We start from the raw sequence: 21,637 nt of genomic DNA on the forward strand, positions 1-21,637 counted from the left end.
GAAGCCGAATGAGCCAATATAAAAATGGGTACAGGACGGCATGTACTAAAAATTGTGGCCCTGCCGATAGGGAAGTCTGGCCTTTGCCCCCAGTTCCTGGAAAGGAACTTCTAAACTCCTGGAATTTCCTGCGTGAGAGCATGTCTGCTATTCACGGTGGGCGCCTCGGACCACACCAGACTGCAAGGGGTTTTGGGGGAGGCAGTGGAGATGGAGTTCAGCCACACGGGCAGGGAGTCGCCACGGCTACGTATGAAGCCTCAGCAGAAACCGGACGGTGAAGCTCAGAAAAGCCTCCCGGGCTGGCAACACCCAGGTGCAGTGTCACACTGTCGGTGCGCAGAGGCCGCACGTCCTGGAGAAGGAGTGAGCCCTTCCCAGACTCTGCTCCGTGCATCTCTCCCTTTGGCCAATTTTTCTGTTCCCCTTCCCAGCAACAGACCACAACCATGAGGATAACAGCTTTCGGGGAGTCCTGTGAGTCCTTCCTGCAAATTATCAAACCTGAGGATGGTTTTCAGGAGCCCCCCCGCCCCCCACAGCAAAACTCGCAGCTGGTGTCAGAAGTGAAAGCGGCCGTGCGGACGATGCCCTCAGACCTTGTGGTTTATTGCACACCAGGCAGACCCAGAAAGAAATCGTTCACAGGAAAATAAAACAGTTCAATCTGACTCAAAATGAAGGAAATACAAATTACAATCAGGTTATTATTTTTCACCTGTCAGGCTGGGAAGGTAACACCTGTGGGTTGGCAAAGATATAGAGAAATCTCATCTCTCCTATGAGAATAAATAAAAATAACTTCAATTATTTATAGGATAATTTGGAAGTATCTATTAAAACTATAAAATCCCCTTTGATCCAGAAATTTCAACTTTATGAACTTATTCTTGAGACAAATTTATACTGGCTGCAGAAACTGTAAGAGCAACAAGATTCAAACACCTACGTGTTAACCAGCAGGAGCCAAATACACTACGGGACACGGTCCTGGGCCACGACGCAAACGTGAAGACGAGGTGGGCAGGTCTCTATGCCGCCCTGGAGAGCTGTGGAGTTAGAGGGAAAAATCGGTCTGTAGACCCGTGAGTACAGAAGGATCCCAGCTGTGTAGCCAGAAACACAGTCCGACCACACGCAGGTGTTTGTCAAGCCAGTGAAACACCTGGAAAAACACTGCGACCTGTAAACCGCGGCCTCCTCTGAAAACGAGATCAAGGAAGAACGGGGACAGGGAGCCGCACTCTTCAAATTTTTTAAACGCATGTAAACAGGGTATCAAGTTAAACACAACTCCAAAGGGAGGGTCACATCAAGTGACACGTTTTCAAAGGGACGGTCTGAGACGCAGCGGCTTGGGGTGGGGACGTTGATAAGCCTCACACTGCCGCGCCGAGCACTGGCTGTTGTATGCGACCGACGGATCACGGAGCTCTACCCCCGAAACCCGTGATCCGCTGTACGTTAACTACACTGAATTTAAATTTTTAAAAATATTGTAAATGCCTCCTTCACGTCATCAATGTGAAAGGGTAGAGCACGTGGGGGTAAGGACTGAGGACTTCTGAAAACTTCTTTGGGGAGTTTTGGGAAGGTGTTCTAAGCCCCCCCCCCCGCCTCATTCGGTGAGAGGCTGGGGGCAGGTGCCTACCTCCCACCCCAAGCCCCAGGAGAGAGGCTCCGGCGCGGCCCCTCGAGGAAGCTGCCGCGTATGCCCTGCACTCGGAGGGCATCACTGAGCAGCGTCGGGCTCCTGCCCCGAAGTCCAGACACCAAAGGACCGGCCAGCTTCCCCAGCGAGTGAGCACGGCTGCCGGGGGATCGGCCCGTCCTCCTAGAATGAAGACTCAGGAGTCTCCCGCGGGAGCGGAGCGGGGTGCGGGGGCAAAGGTCTTCCACGCAGACCGAGTGGGAACTACAGAGAACAGAGACGGACCTCCGAGAGACGAAGGCAGAGCCACGGGGCACGCAGGAGCGAGTAAGCCACCATCAGAAGCACACGTCTCGGAGGACGCTTGGTCCGTGCAAGGAACCTGGTCAGGGCCCGCCATGGACAATGTCCCCGAAGAAGCAATGACAGTGCTGCGGGAGAAGAGTCAACCGTAAACCCGGGGAGGGGTAGGGGGAGAGCACAGAGGCATCCTAGGCCAGTGCCATGGAAGAACTTTCTACTTCTCCCTCTCCTGCCTCCCCAGCCCTTCCCCACACCCAAAAGAGCAGCTGGCAAACAGACCAGAGAGCAGACAAGATGGAAGGAGTTTCACCTCTGAATTAAATTAGAAACTCTAAGTTTCCTTAGTAAGACTAGGCATATATTACAAATTGCGCATTGTACTGCCAAATTAAGACACTGTATCTTAGAGGCGCCTGGGTGGCTCCGTGGGTTGAAGCCTCTCCCTTCGGCTCAGGTCCTGATCTCAGGGTCCTGGGATGGAGAGCATCACACCCCTTCTCAGCAAGGAACCCCCTGCTCCCTCTCCCTCTGCTCCCTGGCGCACGCGCATGAACACTCTCCCTCCCTCCCTCCCTCTCTGTCAAACAAATAAGTAAAATATTTTTTAAATAAAATCTTTTAAACAAAATATTTTTATAATGGAGATTTAGGTGCATATGAAACAAGATTAAAATAAATACTCCAAAGACTAATAGTGATTTTTCTGGAGCAATAGAATTATTGATAGAATTTTGCCCTTTCTCTATTTCCTAAATTCTACTATTATAGCTATGATCTTTTATAGTGAAAAAGTTTAACAGGCAAAATTAAACAAACGTTGCATTTATTTTTTTCTTCAATTACCATTTGTTATAGTATGGGACGACCCTGCATAAAATTAGAGTCCTCGTGTTTTACGGAAGAATTACGTTCTTAATCCTTATAGAATTCAAAACTAGAAAAAAAAAAAAAAAAAACCTAGCAAAGATAGGGGCTCCTGGGTGGCTCAGTGGGTTAACCATCTGCCTTTGGCTCAGGTCATGATCCCAGGGTCTGGGATCCAGTCCCGCATCGGGCTCCTTGCTCAGCGGGGAGCCTGCTCCTCCCTCTGCCTGCTGCTCCCCTGCTTGTGATCTCTCTCTCCCTCTATCTCTGACCAAAAAATAAATAAAATCTTTTTTAAAAATGGGAGACAGTCTTATATGGCAACATCATAAATAGTTTATAATTCATTTGATAATTAGATTTTTCTTGTTTTGTTTTGGGAGCATGGAGGGAAAGTACGTCCTCAGACTTTCCATTTCAAATCCTCAGAAAAGGTGAAAGATACAGGGTAGACCCACAGGTGCCCCCCCCAGATCCACCACTTTCGCTCCACCACTACCTGCCTATCCATCCACATGCGCACACACATGCGCACACACACGCCCTACAAGACACACACGTGTGCAGAATGAACCACTTGCCTGTGGTAGGCACCGTGACACTTTACCCTTAAATACTGTGAAGGCATCTCCTACAAAAGGCAAGACAGAACTGCAGAACTGCAATACCGTTATCACAACAAAGGGAATTAATGAAGAGCCGATATTATCTACTGCAAAAAATCCATTTCAAATACTCTCAAATGTCCAGACAACGGCTTTTTCTCTTCAAGATCAAAGACTGTACGATGCATCTAATTATGTTTCATTTGTCTTCATAAACCTTAGAACTGCCCCCACTCCACGTTTTGTTGTTTATGATGCTGACTCTTTATTTTAATTTATTTCTGGGGGCACCCTGGTGGCCAGTCAGTGGCTCAGGTCAAGATCCCGGGGTTCTGGGATCAAGCCCTGCATTGGGCTCCCTGATCAGCGGGGAGCCTTCTCCGCCTCTGCCTCTGTTGCTCCTCCTTCTTGTTCTCCCGCTGTCAAATAAATAAGTAAAATCATATTTTTTTTAATTTTTTTTTTTTAAATGTAGGCTCCACACCCAACACGGGGCTTGAACTCACGACCCTGGGATCAGGAGTCACAAGCTCTGCACACTGAGCCAGCCAGCCACCCAGACGCTGACTCCTTCTAGAGCCCGGCCAGTTGTCTCCAAGACTATCCCGCATTCTGGTTGGTCTGACTGCTTCCCCATGATTAAATTCAGGCTCAACATTTCTGACACGGAAGTAAAAGCCGACAGGGCAGACATCTTACCATACCCTCCTATCAGGAGGCACGCAAGGCTGGTTTCATACAGATGACGAAGCTGAACTTGACTGCGTGTGGAATCCAGGCACATCCTCGCTTCCCTCAGTGACTGAACATCTGTGTGTTCACTGACTGGGCAGCTACACTGAGCTTTCACGTCCAAACCTTCACTGGGATTTCCTTCACTCCATTTGTAAAGGTACATTTTATCCTTCGTAAAGAGCAAAACATCTGAGAGGGTGTGTCCCCCCCCCCACTGATTTATTTACTTTTGGTGCATCTAAGTGGGTTAGTTTGGGGGATATTTTGAAAATATGTGACTATCTGTTCCCCAGAGGCATTTCACCCAATCCTTGCTTAAATCAATTATTACACGGGGTTGAAAACAAGTGATTTTCTAATTCGATCATGGCTTCTGTATTTATTACCTGAAAACCTTCTACAAAGACACTCTCCTGTACCTCCTCTTTGTTCAGTAGCACAACGACTGATTTTCTCACTAGAATCCACATGCTCATTATATAATCACGGCGCGCACCTTTGATGCCCGAAGTGTCCCGTCTGGCCTGCGGGAAACTCTTTGAGCTGGTTCTTACGTCCTTTGGACGTATCTCCGTCAGTCACTGAGGATCTACTTGCCCAACGCGATGTCCCAGGCCCAAGGGACTCTCCTTTCCTCAACCCTGGAAGAAGTCATTTTTCCAAAAAGTCCCGGTTCCTTTAAGTGAGGAGGACATTTAGAAAACCAGATTCGAGCGCTCACTACCTTGGTTTCCAGGCCTGCGGCATCTGTTCTCTGTCCCCAGTTCCTGGCAGGGAGCTTCAGAAAACCTTGGCATTTTCTAAGTGCCAGAAGGGTCATTGTTATGCAAACGAGGCGAATGGACGGGGGGGGGGGGGGGGGGGGGGGGTTTGTCCCTAAATAGCTTCAGGATGGGGACTGGTCATCAGAAAGACCAACCGCTCGGTGCAACTTTGGGCCAGCTGGATCTGCAGGGCAAGAAACGGGAAGGGAGGTCAGCTGGACAACGAGTTCAGTCCATGGCCAAGGACCCACTCAGCCGGGCCGATGTAAGGAGACCCCAGTAAGAGTTCCGGGGGTGAAAGCTCAGCACAGCTCCGTCACTGAACACTGGGTGCGCAGGAAGGGGCGATGTGCCAGGATTTACAGAAACTCTTGAGTCTCTTCCCATCCCTCTGCTCTCAGACCTTGCTCTACGAGTCTTTTCCATTGGTTGGTTTGTATCCTTTAAAACTGTCATTGTGAGTGCTTTCGGGGAGTTCTGGGTCATTCCAGCAATTCCATTCTGCTCTCCTGCTCGTGCTCTCTCTTTCTCAAATAAACAAATACATCTTTATGGAAAAAAAAGAATATGAAAGGTTCTTTGTGCAAACACAGCTACAAAATACTATTTACACACACACACACTCAAATTATAAATGTGCAAATGTGCCATGACAATAAACACATTTTTTTTTAAAAATCGGATGTTCGGGGCACCTGGGTGGCTCAGTGGGTTAAGCCTCTGCCTTCGGCTCAGGTCATGATCTCAGGGTCCTGGGATTGACCCGCATCGGGCTCTCTGCTCAGCAGTGAGGCTGCTTCCCCCTCTCTCTGCCTGCCTCTGCCTACTTGTGATCTTTCTCTCTCTCTCTCTCTGTGTCAAATCAATGAATAAAATCTTTAAAAAAAAAGAAAATCGGATGTTCAGGTCAACTCCCACATCAAATCCAACACCACATTAATCACATTAATACGCGTGGATCCACCTTATCAATTTTTTTCAAGTAGGCTCCATGCCCAGTGCGGAGCTCAACATACGGCTCAAGCTCACGACCCGGAGATTAAGACCTGAGCTGAAATCAAGAGTCGGACGCGTAACCACGAGCCACCGGGCCCCGCCTTACTGCTTTGCACTGCCGCACAACAGCATCTACACAGCATGGATCGTTCATGCTTTCCCAACCGAGATCCGGCAGTTGTTCGCTACACATGCTTAGAGCTAGCCTTGTGTTTGCTGTTCCGTACTCGTAAACCTGGATCTGCAAGGCAAATCACACACCTGGGCCTGTGGGATCCTGCGTAAATGCACCAATTTGGTAGACTACCAAACCCCCCACCCCCGCACAGGTTACGCCAGTCCTGACTCCCACCACCAAGCTGCGCGCACCTGTTCTCCCCGAGCCTCACCGGCTACATGCACTGTCCAGTTTCTGAACATTCGCTCTTTCAGCAGGTGAGAAATCTAGGTCAGTGTGGTTTTAATGTGCATGTCCTTCATTTGAAGTGAATCTGAGCATTTTTTTATATGCTTAAAGACTATCTGTGTAACTTTTTTAGAGACTTGCCTATTTGGGGGGTTTGGACAATTTTTTCCATGAGGTTTCAGGTCTTTTTTCTTTCAACTTCTAAGAGCAAGTTGTAGAGTAGAAAAATTAACTCCTTCTTTATTATATAAAAGGGCAAATATTTTTCCCTCTTTATCATCTGTCTTCTGACCTGCAAAACCTTTTTTAAAAACCATTGGTAAATTCAATCTTTTATTGCTTCTAGATTTTTAAATTTATTTTAATTAACATATAATGTATTATCTGTTTTGGGGGTACAGGCCTGTGAGTCATCACTTACACACTTCACAGCGTTCCCCATAACACAAACCTTCCCTGGTGTCCATCACCCGGCCACCCCATTGCTTATAGATTTTGAATCAACAGAAAACCTTCCTCCAAGTTCAAAATAATGCATCTAACTCAACTCTGTTATTTATATATTTTTCCAACACTGAGATCTCTGACCCAATGTAATTTATTCCAACATATGTAAGAGGCAGAGCCAATTTTAAATTTTCACAAGTAGCTATCTAGTTGCCAATATCATCTCTCTTAAAAGTGTGTTTTTCCCTCATGGAAAAGAGATACCACCTTTTTTTTTTTTTTTTAAAGATTTTATTTATTTATTTGACAGAGACAGATCACAAGTAGGCAGAGAGGCAGGCAGAGAGAGAGAGAGGAGAAAACAGGCTCCCTGCTGAGCAGGGAGCCCGATGCGGGACTCGATCCCAGGACCCTGAGATCATGACCTGAGCCGAAGGCAGCGGCTTAACCCACTGAGCCACCCAGGCGCCCCGAGATACCACCTTTTTATATATGAAATTCCCATATATTTTGGGGTCTATTCCTGAAATTTTACTCTGTTGCATGGATCTGTCTCAAAAGGAGCCAAAACAGTTTTGATAAGATACCTTATAGTAAGTTTTAATATCTAGTAGGACTGGTTTTTCTCCTTACTATACCAAGGCGTTCCTCACCACTGTCGCATGTTTATTTTTCCATATGAATCAATAAGGCTGGCTCCGGGGGGGGGAAAAAAGAAGTTATTGAAACTTAATTTTTTAATGGGATTTCATCAAATTTAACGGCATCTTTAGAACAGAGTCACCATATCTAAAAACAAGACAAGTCACTGTTCAAGGCATTTTTATATCTTTCAGGAATGTTTTCAGTTTTCATCAGAGATTTAGGACATTACTTTTCAGATTTATTTCTATATGCTTATTTACCTTGTATATAGCTGCTGGACAGGGATTTTTCTCTTCCGCCAGGGCTTCTAACTGGTTATTGTTTGGAAATGTATTATTATATCCTGTAACTTTACTGATCTCTTTCATTTGAGGTTGTGTTAATTTTACCATTGATTTTCTGGGATTTTTCCACGGTTTTACCTCTTCTGTTTCTAAAACATGCACTTGCTACATTTGTAGTAGGATATTCTCAATTCCCAAAACTCATACATAAATCGAGTCTATATAATTTTCTGCTCTTGTGTATATTACACTATTTCAATTCCGGATCACTGGAATCTGTGTCCAATCCTACCGCACCGTCCATTCTCACGTTCATGTCGTCACGACAATGACAAGCCAAACTAACATCTCCCGAACTCCTAGGGCCTCCACCAACGCTGATCTTAGCGCCGACAAACCAAGGTGCTGTCCCTGCGCCCAACACGGCTCAGTCTCTGGGACAGGGAAGCGCCTGTAAGAGAGTTCCCCTGGAATCCCAACACGATCTCTTCACGCGGCTCAAACCATCTCTCTAGCCACAGCACGGAACGAAGCCCCTGGAACCATCTGCCCTTTCCTCAGCTCCTGCTGGGACCCGCCCGTCCTCCTCCAAGCTCACATAAACACGGCAAAGAGCTGGGGCGGCTCAGCCAGGTGAGCGTCAACTCTTGATCCAGGCTCAGCTCACGCTCTCGGGGTCCTGAGATCAACCCTGAGCCTACTCCACAGCCTCTCTCTCCGCCCATCCTCTTCCCCCGGCCCCGCTTGCACTGTCTCCTCTAAAAAACTTAAAATTTTTTTCAAAATTGTTAAAAGATGACAAAGAAGTGTAACACTGTCAGGAAGGAGGCCAAGAGAGACGACAGAGATGGAGCCTGAGCCAGGTGGCAGCCAGCCGCAGGGCCCAGGCCGCCTCTCCCAGGGGGACGCTACCTTTTCTCTCTTCGCGCAGCTCACGATCCTGCCGAGGTCCTCAACGTCAACGACGGGATTCGGATTCGGACGGTCTTCGGCGCCGGACTCGTCCTCACTGGTGCTCTCAAAGGGCTCCTCCTCCTGGAACATCAACGCGTCAGAAACACACTGTTCAAAGCAGCAAAGCCCCCAAACTGGGAGTCCTTGGAGAGATATGAGACATTTCAGGCCAGAGGTCAGCAAACCAAGCCCCACAAGCTGCACGCGGCTAGCCTCAGGCCAAACCCGAAGGCAGCCGTCACCTGCACACCATCTGCAGCTACTTTAACACGTCACCGTCACCGTGAGACGGCGGCAGGAGTAACAGCTGCAACAGAAACCATCTGACCCATAAAGACGGAGTCTCGACCAGCAGGCCCTTCACAGAAAGTTTCCTGATCTCTGTCTGAGACACAGAAGCAACCAGGCTTAGTGAGGAACTCAAAGCAGGAATGAGGAAAAGGAAGGACTTAAGCATGGCTTTCAAGTTTCTTCTGGAAGTAACTGAGTTGGTGAGTTCACTGAAATGAGAAAAATGTGGGGAGAAACAGACCAGGAGTAGAAATGAAAAGCTCCATTTTGAATGTGTCAAGTATGAGAGGCTCAGACATTCAAGCAGAGATTTTTAAAGAGGATGCACAGACGGGAACGAAATCAGGACAAACCTCAGGGCTGGAAATATAAACCTGGGACTGGCCGGCACACTGACAGAACCCAAGGCCACAGAACCGGATGAGCTCATCTAGGAAGAAAGTACCAACAAAGAACGGCGCACCAAGCCCTGAAACACTGCACCGCGTAGAGGCTGGGAAAGGGAGAAAGATCCCAAGTGAAAAAGAAAGCAACGCATGAGAATGGTATCAACAGTCAGGAGGACAGTGACTCAAAGAAGTCAGTAGCAAACACGGCTGAGAAGTCAAGTAAAATGAAGACACAGAAATATCCTCGGGGCCTGACAACACCACGTCCTGGGGCCTAGGAAAGAACAGTCGCTGTGGGGCAAAGAGCCAGTCTGGGGAGCCAGTCCGGAGTGGGGGGGGTATGACCTGGGACTTCTGCTCCCAGATGCCGGGTGGAGGGCACGAGACACCCCCACTCTGGAAAATAACACGGGGGCACCTGATGGCTCAGCTGGTTGGGCGTCTGCCTTCGGCTCAGGGCATGGTCTGGATCAGGGCATCCTGGGATCGAGCTCCACATCAGGGAGAGTCGCCGTCTCCCTCCGCCTGCTGCTCCCGGAGCCTGTGCGCACTCTCTCTACCACTCTCGTTCCATCTCAAATCAAGAAGTTAAATATTTTTTTAAAAAAAGAAAAGAACACTAAATAACAGAATATTTTAATAACACAATTTTAAATGTGTCCCTGAGTTGGCAAACATAGGATGAATTCAAAGAGGACAAATATGAACTAAAAAGGGTAGAGGTACGTAAGCGAGAGACGGAGCTGAGAGTATTCGCCGGCCTCCAGAGAACCTGACAGGACCAGCGGAAAGCAGGCGAAGTCGAAGAGATGATACGGGGAAGAGAGACTAACACGGAAGACCAAAGTCAAAGCTGGCACCCCACGAGGCTGCATTTCTCATATCCAGATAAATTAGAAATAAATATTCTGTGCAGGAGGAGAAAGCAGAGAAGACAGGCAGAAAATTAGGGGGGGAAAACAGAGCAAAGAAAAAATAAAAGGACTTTTCAAAGCTTCTAAAGTTTTTGGGAGGGGTAGAAGAGAATCTTGTAATAAAAATTCAGAATCAAATTACAGGATACTGAAAATAATGTTCAGCTCCACTAGAATTTTGGAGTAAGTCAGTGACAATCATAGAGAGATCAAAGCAGATGCAGCCACTACCTAAGGGAAATAAGTATACAGGAATGAACACAGGACACCACAGAACACAGATGGGAGGGAGCACGGGCGCAGTCAACGAATACCGTCTGGCCAGAAAGTGTGATCCAACCGCACAAAGAAAATAGAGGAAGGGAAGTGATACCGCGTTTGTGTCCATGTGAGACAGAGACAGAGACTTTGAACTGCTTTAAAAATCAAGAAATAGCAAGAAGAGCCCATTATTTAGGAATACAGAGATAAATATCTGATGAAAAAGCTAGAATTAAAAATGACTGCCCTGGGAAAGTAAGAATTAGAATAAGGCAAGAGAGTAGAGTAAAAAAAAAAAAAAAAATCTTTAAAGAGTTTTTAATTATAAGCCTAGAAGCACTATTTGAGAGTTTAAAGGTACAAGTGTTACTTTTGATTAAAAAAAATTTTTTTTTATCTAAGTTCGTTTAAATGTTAAGACCCGAGGCTGTTAACAGCAAAAATGGCAGAGTAGGTAACTCCACCGGCCTGTCCTCCCACGGAAACAACTACAAGTTAAGATTTAACTCTGACTAATTCCCAGAGATCTGAGAAAGGTTTACAAGAACCAAGTAAACACTGAATCGAGAAAAAGGAAACTTTTGTTTCCTGGATGGCTCAGTCGGTTGAGCAGCCAACTCTTGATTTGGGCTCAGGTCATGATCTCAGGGTCCTGGGTTCAAGTCTCACATCAGGCTCCGCATTCAGCAGGGAGTCTGTTTCAAATTCTCTCTCCCTCTCCCTCTGCCCTCCCCCTCCTCGAGAGACCTGCTCGCTCTCTAAAATGAATACACAAATCTTAAAGACCATTATCATATGAGCTCCCTGATATGAGGAATGTGAGAAGTAGAGCAGGAGGTTGTGGGGGCAGGGAAGGGAAAAGTGAAACAAGATGGAATCCGGAGGGAGACAAACCATAAGACTCTCTAAATCTCACAAAACAAACCGAAGGCTGCTGGCGGGTTGGCGGGGTAAGGTTGGGGGGCTGGGGGATGGGCGTTGCGGAGGGTGTGTGCTGTGGTGAGTGCTGCGAAGCATGTAAGCCTGGCGACTCACAGACCTGTTCCCCTGAAACACATACTACGTGTGTTAATAGAAATAAATAAATAAACCTATTTTTTTAAAAAAAGCAAACTTAAAAACAACATCCAAGGAAATCTGTCACAACACTAGCTGAGCACAAACTGAGGAAACAGATTTCAGAAACCAAGCACAATAGACAGTTTTCACAAAGATGGTTTTCAAGTCACTAAACAAACAATTACAACCCAACAAACTACAAAAATAAATCCTGAGCAGGGGAAAGAATCTGATTTCCAGAGTTAACATATTACAATATTCAAAACTTGCAGCTTTCAACACAACCAGCACAAAGAAGGAATAAAACAGTCTGGCCCAACCAAAGGAGAAATCGACCGAAACCATCCCTGAGGAAACGCAGACTTCCCCAATAAAGACTTCAAGTCAATGGTCTTAAAAATGCTCCCAGAGGAGCGCCTGGGTGGCTCAGTGGGTTAAAGCCTCAGGGTCCTGGGATCAAGCCCCGCATCGGGCTCTCTGCTCGGCAGGGGGCCTGCTTCCTCCTCTCTCTCTGCTGCCTGCCTCTCTGCCTACTTGTGATCTCTGTCTGTCAAATAAATAAAAATAAAGTCTTAAAAAAAAAAATGCTCCAAGAGCTGAAGGAACCCAGAATGGCATCCCAATAGAGAACATGAACACAGAGACAGAAATTATAGAAATGAAACAAAGAAATTCTTGCTCTGAAAAGACTAATAACCGAACTAAAAATGTCACTAGAGGTTTCAGTAGCAGATCTGGGCAGGCTTCTAGAAGCAAAGCAAACATGGTCACAGATCAGCTAGAAACGGGCTGATCTGGAAACAAGCGTTCCAGAACCTAGAAAAGGGGCACGTGAATCAAGCAGTGCCTGCACGGATCCGAGAATGTACTAAACACCAACGCACCGTATCCTTTACAACAGTTCATCGGCTCATCGTATGTAATTTTCTTAAACAGTGTAAAAACATATTAAGGACCAATGGAAAGGGCGATAAGCAAACACAAGCAAAAAGACTAGCTAGAAAGGAGAACAGAAAATACAAACAGCAGCTGAAACATACAGAACGAAGGAAACATTTCTTATTTGTCTTTCCTGTTCCTTTGAACAGGATGATTCCGAGGCCCTGTTCATTAATCCACAGAACAATATAATATAATGGTGGGGAAGAGACAGACAAGAGACAGAAAGACACCCAGAAAACACAGAGAAAAAGCCCTTGATCCCAGAACACAGAGTGGCTTTGACAGGAGTCGGGCCCACGGTGTCCTGTGGCTCAGGAGACGGGGAGGGAAGCGTTACAGATCTCTGGCAGCTTCCCTTAATAGCCGGAGGAACAAGCAGGGAGAAAAAGTACTGAACAGGCAGTCCCCTGGGAGAGCGAGAAAGGGAACTTAAGAGCGCTGGGCAGGTCTGAGTGCACACACGGGCCTAGAACCGGGGTCGAGGAGCAAGCAGCAGGCAAACAGGCGGGCAAGCGGTAGGTTTCAACCTGGTCTGGGGTTTGACCGGTTGGGTTAGTAGACTGGAAGGCAAGGCAACTGGAGATCGTTCATAAAAGAATGAGCATAAAACCCAAACTGGGAAAGGACAGAAGCGGCATAAGCAGTTTTCGTTATCCGATGAAAAAGGTATGAAACCAAAAGAATTTTCAAGTAGGACACGTGAGAGACCAGAGGCGAGGTCAAGGGAACATGAAATTTCAGAGGTGCCTGCGGAAGTGAGAGGCCAAGGTCAGCGAAGACAATGGCTGCTGGCGGTGTGAAGGCCCCTGGCAGACAGGACCCGGCATCAGTCACCTGCACGAACGGCTGTGCCCCAACGGGGAATGAGCGGAACAGGGTGGAGAGAAAGCGAGTCGGAAAGTACGGTGGTTCCTGAATAACGCAAGTGAGCAGGTGACCAAGCGCAGACGGACAGCCGTGACAAGCGCGGCAGTGGAACCGTCGGGTGACGTGGGCTTCCGAGCAACGAGGGTCGCTGAACAAGGACCAGAGACGTGTTTAGAAAGTGAGGGACAAAAACAGAGGAATCTAGGGTGAGGGGCAGCCTTCCAGTCCGAGTGAGAACGCAGCCGTCCGGCGACAGTCGGGAGGAAGACGTGCTTAGGGGTGACGAGGACGGGACACACGTAACCTCAGCCTCGGCAACGACAGGAGAAGCCCCCAGGCCGGCCGCGCGGCCGCAGGGAACCGGGAGGGCACAGCACGCACGCTGGTGGCCCTGGGAAGGCCCGCGCTCGCCACATGCCGCATCTTCCCTCTACCCAGAAGCCAGGGTCGGCGTTTCTCGGGGCGCGGGGAGGCCCGGCGAGCACCCCACACAGGAGACCGCACCCGGGCTGCGTACCGCGGACGATTCGCACTGGCCCCTCTTGCAGCTGCCGGCACAGGGCTTCTTCTCTCCCTTCTCCAGCGTGTGCAGCCGCGCGAGGAACCTGGCCTTCCAGGCTCTGAAGTCCGCCTCGATGCTGCCGTGTGTGCTGTTCGCCACGTCACAGTCCCCCTCCCCTCTCGCCACCACGCGGTGGGCACCAAGCGTCCAGAGCCACTTGTCAACGTTCTTGCCAACCTGCAAGAAGACAGAGGAGCTAAGACGCAGTCCTCGAGCTCACAGCCTGGGAGCCCTGCCAAAGGCCCGAGTTCCTCCAGGACACCGTCACCGACCCCGTCACCCACCCCGTCACCAATCCTATCACCGGCTGCTGCCGGAAGAGGGAACTTGGCCTAAACGGGCCCTCCAGCCCCAGCCACAACCCACAAACACTACACTGGCTACAGCTGACAGAACCCACAAAAGACTTTATAAACAAAGGGACAAACCCCTTCACTAGGGTAAGGGTTGCTGCCTTAAAAGACTGAAAACTACTATTCTAAGTCATGGTCAGAATAAAGTAACTTGTTAGCAAAATAACTTTGTTCAAAGGCAGCAAAGCCCATTTTAATAACAAACGGCAACGCAGTCCGTCTGGCCAGACTCAGACCTCACCAGCTCCGAACTCTGACACGCCGCAGGCGCCAGTGGCTGAGCTGACGGGGGCTACCGAGCAGCACACTGAGGAGTTGGAAATCCGAACGGGATTCCTGGGGGGCCAGGCATTACACAGAACATGTACATGACTGAACTGAACCAGTTTGGGGTCTACTTCCTTCGAAAATATGGTCAGAATCACACACCTTGATACAACAACTGAAAGAAAACAAGCTTAAGGAAAGATCTCCACGTCCACCTTCACTCATGTTCTTTTTTAGATCACAAGTAGGCAGAGAGACAGGCAGAGAGAGAGAGGAGGAAGCAGGCTCCCTGCTGAGCAGAGAGCCCGATGCGGGGCTCGATCCCAGGACCCTGAGATCATGACCTGAGCCGAAGGCAGCGCCTTAACCCACTGAGCCACCCAGGCGCCCTTCACTCATGTTCTATCTTGGACAGGTGGGCCAGGCCGGGCCCATGTTGGGAAGAGCTACATGTACAAAAGCTCGAGTAACTGTTAAGAACCACAAGAAACAGAGATGCTCTGTATTTTTTTTACTTAATTATTTAAAGTATAGAGAACAGGGCGCCTGGGTGGCTCAGTGGGTTAAGCCTCTGCCTTCGGCTCAGGTCGTGATCTCAGGGTCCTGGGATCGAGCCCCGCATTGGGCTCTCTGCTCAGCAGGGAGCCTGCTTCCTCCTCTCTCTCTCTGCCTGTCTCTCTGCCTACTTGTGATCTCTGTCAAATAAATAAAACCTTTTTTAAAATAAATAAAAGTATAGAGAACAGACTGCAAAAAAAAGGAGCCAAATTAACTTCATTTAGAAAAAAGATCTAGGAAAACAAAACAAAGTTTTATTACTTAAAAGACAATAAATGTCTTTCTTCTACTTCCCTTTAAAAATTAATGACTAAAGCGAAATAAGTCAATCGGAGAAAGACAACTATCCTATGACCTCCTTGATATGAGGAAGTGGAGATGCAACGTGGGGGATTTGGGGGGTTGGAAAAGAATAAATGAAACAAGATGGGATTGGGAAGGAGACAAGCCATAAGTGACTCTTAATCTCACAAAACAGGGTTTTGTGAGGGATTTGTGAGTGAGGGTTGCCAGGGGAAGGGGTTTAAGGAGAAGGGGGTGGGGTTATGGACACTGGGGAGGGTATGTGCTATGGTGAGTGCTGTGAAGTGTGTAAACCTGGCGATTCACAGACCGGTACCCCTGGGGTTAATAATACATTATGTGTTAATAAAAAAAAAGAAAGAAAGAAAAAAAAAATCAATGACTAAAAAACAATGAGCTCAACTGTATTCAGGGTTAGCTTGAGCCATAAAGGTTGTTCAACAACAGAACAGGCGGCTGGGGAAGTCCAGAGAATCAGTGATCTTCATCCCCAAGGTCCTGCCTGGGGACAGCACATTGAACACAACGACCATGAACCCAGGCCACTATGACACCAGACAACAGGAGGTATAAGCATTTTATTCAATAAAAATTTACTGGGAAACCTACTGCACCCACGCGTGGATACATCTATGTAGCAATTCCCCCCAAAAAGAGTAACACGAGAAGTTCATTATTAAACACCAAAGTTTGGGGACGACGTCACATACACATGTGAATGTGTGTGCGCGTGAATTTTTTTTTTTAATTACAATGGAGAATTTATCCCCATATTTCAACTCATACCCACCTTGTTGAAGTGGCTCGCGTAGGCAGAATTTCCCAGGCCAAATACGGCGTACCTCATACCCTTCAGGTAAGTCTTGCCGAACCGAAAATCACCGGCTGCTTCCTCCAGCCACCTGTAGAACCACTGTGCGCTGTGCGGGGGCCGACCGCCAGTGTAGGTAGCGACCACGAAGGCACAAACGTTTTTACCAGTAACCTAATGAGAAAACAATTATTTCAGAAGAATATTTAACATACAACTTACAGTAAGAAAATCCCTTTTTGAAATGCTGACAACCAGGGGCGCCTGGGGGCTCAGTCGTTAAGTGTCCTCAGCTCAGGTCATGATCCCGGCTCCTGGGACTGAGCCCCGAGTCAGGCTCCCTGCTCAGCGGGAAGCCTGCTTCTCCCTCTCCCACCCGCCCTGCTTGTGTTCCCTCTGTCGCTGTGTCTGTCTGTCAAATAAACAAATAACACCTTTTAAAAGTAAATAAAATAAAAATGCTGAATCCACATGAATACAAATCTCTAAGGACAAAGGTACTTTCAAAACGTTATCCATTTTCACAAGTGAAAGAGCACGAAGCAGGGACAGCACGGGGAGGAAACCCCGTCTCCTGCTCCTGCGTCTCCTGCTCCTGCCGATACACTCCACTCCCAAGTCCCAAGCAGTAGTTCCTATGCTCTCCAGCTGTCATACAGGAACAAAATCCAAACCAGGAAAAAACACAGGAAGAGATCTTTAAAATTACCTAAAAAACTAAAGCAACAAAACTTTTTAAATGTACATTAAGTACCTTATTCACTTGGTACCGTCATCTACTGGGGAAACAAAATACCCCTCCGTCCCGCCGGCCACGGTTTCCATCTCTTTGAATGCACCTTAGAAATTCTAAGTCACGAGGTAGGTTATAAGCAATCCATTATTACTAATAAAGTCTGAAAGGCTGCTGAAATCTTTCACAAGTAATTCTGAGCAGATTCAAGCTCGCTCATTTGCACTCCACTATTCTCTTACAGGAGAAAGAAATGGCCACAGCTGGGCTATCCACAGCTGGCAAACGATGTCCCACTGGCGCAGTCCGGCTCACGGCTCGTTCTGTTCTGTCTCATAAGGCGTTATCGGGACACAGCCACACTCATCCATTACGTACTGCCCACGGCTGCACAAAAGCTGATGTTTACCATCTGGGCCGTTCTAAGAGAAGTGCATCGACCCCTGCTCTACAAGCTTCAGAATCATCTGGAGCACCTGTCAAATTACCGTCCCACATCCAGGGCTGGGCTGCGTTTCTAGCAAGTCCCCAGGAGATGCTGATACTGCCCATTCAAGGACCACACCCTGAGAATCCCTACTGTAAGGACACTCCCCTGAGCACAGCTAAAAGGAAGCGGATTTCTCAGGTGAAGAAATTACACCCACATAGATGTTAGGTGACGCAGGGGCGTCCCACAGGTAATAAGAGGTTTCTCTGACGTCACAATCCATACCCTCTGCTAGGCAAGCGGCTCCGACCTCTCAGCGCACACGTGGGTCCCAGGCTCAGCACATGCCATCAACCACCTTCAGTCGACCAGGGGGTCGGTAGCAGGAGGGAGGAGGGCACGTCAAGCCACCACCCCTTCCCACCCTTACTCCCGCCACAGGGAAGACCGCATGCCAGAGGGACGGGTCCCACACCACACACTCAGCACCTCTGACACTGCAAACTCAACCAACTCAAATTCCTTAGCATGAAAATTAATTTATTCTGAAGATTCTATTTATCCCGGAACACAGGAGGTCAATCCCACTGGAGAGTCTGGACTGAAGGAAAACAGGACCCAATCACCAACCTCCTCTACTAGATGATCATCTGGGTCATAGTCTTTCAGATCGACAACGGCCACAGGCAGACCTAGGGAGGTAACTGCTTCAGCAAGACTTGCTGCAAATCCCTAGTAGAGAAAAAAAAAGGAAAAAAATCACATAAAGTCCTCAAGAAGCTAAACAAGCAAAACAGTCTTCACTTACGCCAGCTGCCAAAGGAACATTTATCGTGAGGAGCCTTTCCACTGACAAACGTTTCGCATCATGATCACAAACACTACTGTCAATTCTCCCACTTCCACAGGTCAGCCGTTCGGCTGCGCGGTTCTCACTCTGTACGGACACATCCGGCACAAAATCTAAACGGGCTTTTTTGGCGATCCGGCGCCTTGCGCCACTAGAATAGACACCAGGTGATAAGAAATCCTGAAGAGGGAAGAAACATGACACACTTCTGGAAGACAGAAAGCAAACAGAAGCAGGTTGACAGGGAGCAGAAAGCCCGAGGGGAGAGTCTGACAGAACCCCGGACAGACTCTGGGCTCAGAAACAGCCACGACAGCGGAGCCAGGAGGGAAGCCCAGGGCACAGAGGAACCGAGCAGCAGTTTGTAGACGGGACAAATGCACTCCAAGCCCAGGCAGCATCCGCCCTTCACCCCCCGACAGAACACCCGCCGGCTAACCGTCGGCTCCCCACCTCCCAGGACGAGAGCGAGGCCCACCGAGCATCCGTTACTTTCATGGGCATCTACCACGCAGAGTCCGTCCTGGGCGGTATCACCCAACAGTGACAACACGCGCAGAGTCCCTGCCGGGGAGCTCACATTCCAGCGGACAGAGGCGAGCAGACGTGGAAATGAGAAAAGACACAGCTGGTCAGGTGAGGACCAGCGCTACGGAAGAAAATAAGTCAGGGTAGGGGGGAGAACACAGGGAAGGACAGGTATGGGGACAATTGTTATTTTACACAGGGAGGGTCAGGACGGGTGCATGAGATAAAAAATAAATAAATATTCAGTCTTTCTCCCTAGTTCCTGGCACAAAGCTCCTAAAACACTTGGCACTTCCTGGCTTTGGTAAGCTAATGAGAGGACTCCTGGGGAGGCAGGCCCCAGGTAGCCCCGGGCTGGGGGCCGGTCACCACAAAACCACTATGTGATTAAAGGGTTAGAACTTTCAGCACCGTTGCTCCCAGTGAGTTCAAGCGTCCATGGCCTAGGATTTGGAATGTCCAGTAAAGCCCCTAAATGACAGGACTCAGGGAGTCTGTGGGTGCTGCTGTGCTGAAGCGACGGGGGGCACAGAGTGCCACCCTCCCCACCAAACCTTGCCCTACGCGAGTCTACCACTGTCTGCGTCTGCCTTGTATCCCTCCTAAAACTGGGAAGCACAGTTTCCCGATTCTGCGAATCCTTCTAAGAAATGATCAAATCTAAGAGGAGAGGGCTGCGGGGTCCACTTTATAGCTGGTCCAGTCACAAGCACAGGTGGCCCCTGGGACGTGGGACTGGCACCTGAAGGGAGACAACCACGCAGACTGCATCCTTACACCCGTGGAGTCTGACAAAAACTCTGCGTTGTTCGTGTCACAACTGGAGGGCCAGTGTGGAGAAACGACACGTATGTGGTGCGACAGACTTGAGCCGAGCCTGAAGCACATGGGAGACAGGCCACGAGGCTGCCCCACACAGAGCAACGGGTACGTGAACAGGCCCACAGGAGGGAGCACGCTTGGCAAGGAGGTCAACTGGACTGGAGACGTGAGGACCAAGGACAAGAGGTAAAAGAGGCGGTGGAGGGGGCCCCTGGGTGGCTCAGTGGGTTAAAGCCGCTGCCTTCGGCTCAGGTCATGATCTCAGGGTCCTGGGATCGAGTCCCGCATCAGGCTCTCTGCTCAGCAGGGAGTCTGCTTCCCCCTCCCCCCCGCCTGCCTCTCTGCCTACTTGTGATCTCTCTCTGTCAAATAAATAAATAAAATCTTAAAAAAAAAAAAGAAGAGAGAGAGACGGTGGAGAATCGGGTGTGAGGGCCTCCGGCCACTGGGAGGGCTCGGATTCACTCTACGTGAACAAGGAGGGCATTGCTGGGTTTTAAGCTGAAGGGAATGTGATTTCACCTAAGTTTTCGAAGTCCCCGAGCTGCCAAGCTGAGAGGACACTGAGGCCAAGGGAGGCGCTGAGCAGCACTGAATGAAGGGGACCGGCCAGCGGGGAGGGGACCGCAGTGACCCAGACAAAGGCAGAGAGTGCCGTGAGCCAGAGTGCTGAGAAGCGATTGGCATCTGGATCCATTCTGAAAGTAGAACAGCATTTGCTACAAAGGGCATGGGGGTAGCAGGAAAAAGAAGAGAATTCAAAGATTTGTTGTTGTTTTAACTAGTCAACTGGAAACAACTGGAAAGATGACGTTGCTGTTTACTGAAATGGTAAGGGTTCTTCGTGGAAAAAAAAAATGGGGAGTTCAGTGGGACGCCTGGGCGGCTCAATCTGTTAAGCCTGTGCCTTCGGCTCAAGTCATGATCCCAGGACCCCGGGATGGAGCCCCAAGTCAGGGTCCTTGCTCAGCAGGGAGCCTGCTTCTCCCTCTGCTGCTGCTCCCCTCTGCTTGTGCTCGCTCTCTCCCTCTTTCTGACAAATAAATTTTAAAAAAAGGCAGGGGGAGTTCAGTTGAAGCGTACTAATGTTTAGATGCCTACCGGACGTCACATGGAGACCTACGACAGCCCACTGGACAGGAGAGACGAGTTGAGGGGAACAGTTCAAATTAGAAACGGACACAGATGAAGGCGTGCAGGTCAGATCCAGTTCTTCATTTGTGTCCATGGGTAAAAGCTCCTGGGGCCCCGTCGTGCCGTTCATTTACCCGCGGTCTGCAGCCGCTTCCGCACTACAGCGTAGAGCTAAGTAGACGCAATGAGGCATATGGCCGACAAAAACTGCAAACCTAAAAACACAGCATATAAAATAAAATACCTTGCCCTTCATAGAAAAAGTCTGCCAAGTTACAGCTAATGAATAAGAATGTGAAACTGATGACAAGATCCCTTAGAGTGAATGCAAATAAAGACAGGGTCTCAGGGACCGTGCCTTGGGACACTCTTGTCTTTCAAGGTCAAGAAACGAGGAAAATCTGCAAATGGTGAGGAAGACGAGCCTTGGCTGAGGAGGAGAGAACAGCCTCAAGGCAGACGAAGAGTGAGAATTACTGAGCACCATGGAAGTCGCTGGGAACATGTCAGGCTGTGCAAGCCTCACAAGAGCGGCCCAAGGCCCACAGGCGCAGGGAAATTAGAGAGGCGCAGTTATGGGCACAGACACACTCAAGGAGCTTGATTCTTAAAGGAAAAAAAACAACAAAAAAAAAACACCTGATGTGGTAGTAGGAGGGAGATGTGGGGCCAAGAGGGAACGTGGCTTGCCTGACCCACGATGCAGAGGAGATCTGGAATCAGAGAACACAAACCCGTGCACACACCAGAGAAAATCCACAACAGCTACCACTTCGGTCTCTCTTCTACATTAACAGAAAACCCTGGATCACTAAGAAGATCTTAAGAACAAGCAACAGGAAGGAGAAACAGCAGCAATAGAAAAAGTGAGAAAGCAGACAAATCAGGGAACAGAAGAAATGAATTCGC

The 21,637-nt window shown here is 48.7% G+C and overlaps 1 protein-coding gene across 2 annotated transcripts in view; it reads right to left on the reverse strand.

Annotated features, from left to right (window-relative positions):
* The window catches only part of LOC122896102 (S-adenosyl-L-methionine-dependent tRNA 4-demethylwyosine synthase TYW1-like), a 199,397-nt gene that overhangs the window by 174,005 nt on the left and 3,755 nt on the right, over positions 1-21,637 (reverse strand). For both annotated transcript variants that reach the window (XM_044234071.1, XM_044234070.1), the window contains exons 4-7: positions 18,025-18,126; positions 16,211-16,405; positions 13,895-14,116; positions 8,613-8,735 (exon numbers count right to left, since the gene is read on the reverse strand). In XM_044234071.1, coding sequence (XP_044090006.1) covers positions 8,613-8,735; positions 13,895-14,116; positions 16,211-16,405; positions 18,025-18,126 — 642 coding nt within the window. The remainder of the gene's footprint in view (positions 1-8,612; positions 8,736-13,894; positions 14,117-16,210; positions 16,406-18,024; positions 18,127-21,637) is intronic.

This window comes from Neovison vison, chromosome 14 (genome assembly GCF_020171115.1).
Source record: "Neovison vison isolate M4711 chromosome 14, ASM_NN_V1, whole genome shotgun sequence".
Taxonomy (NCBI): Eukaryota; Metazoa; Chordata; class Mammalia; order Carnivora; family Mustelidae; genus Neogale; species Neogale vison.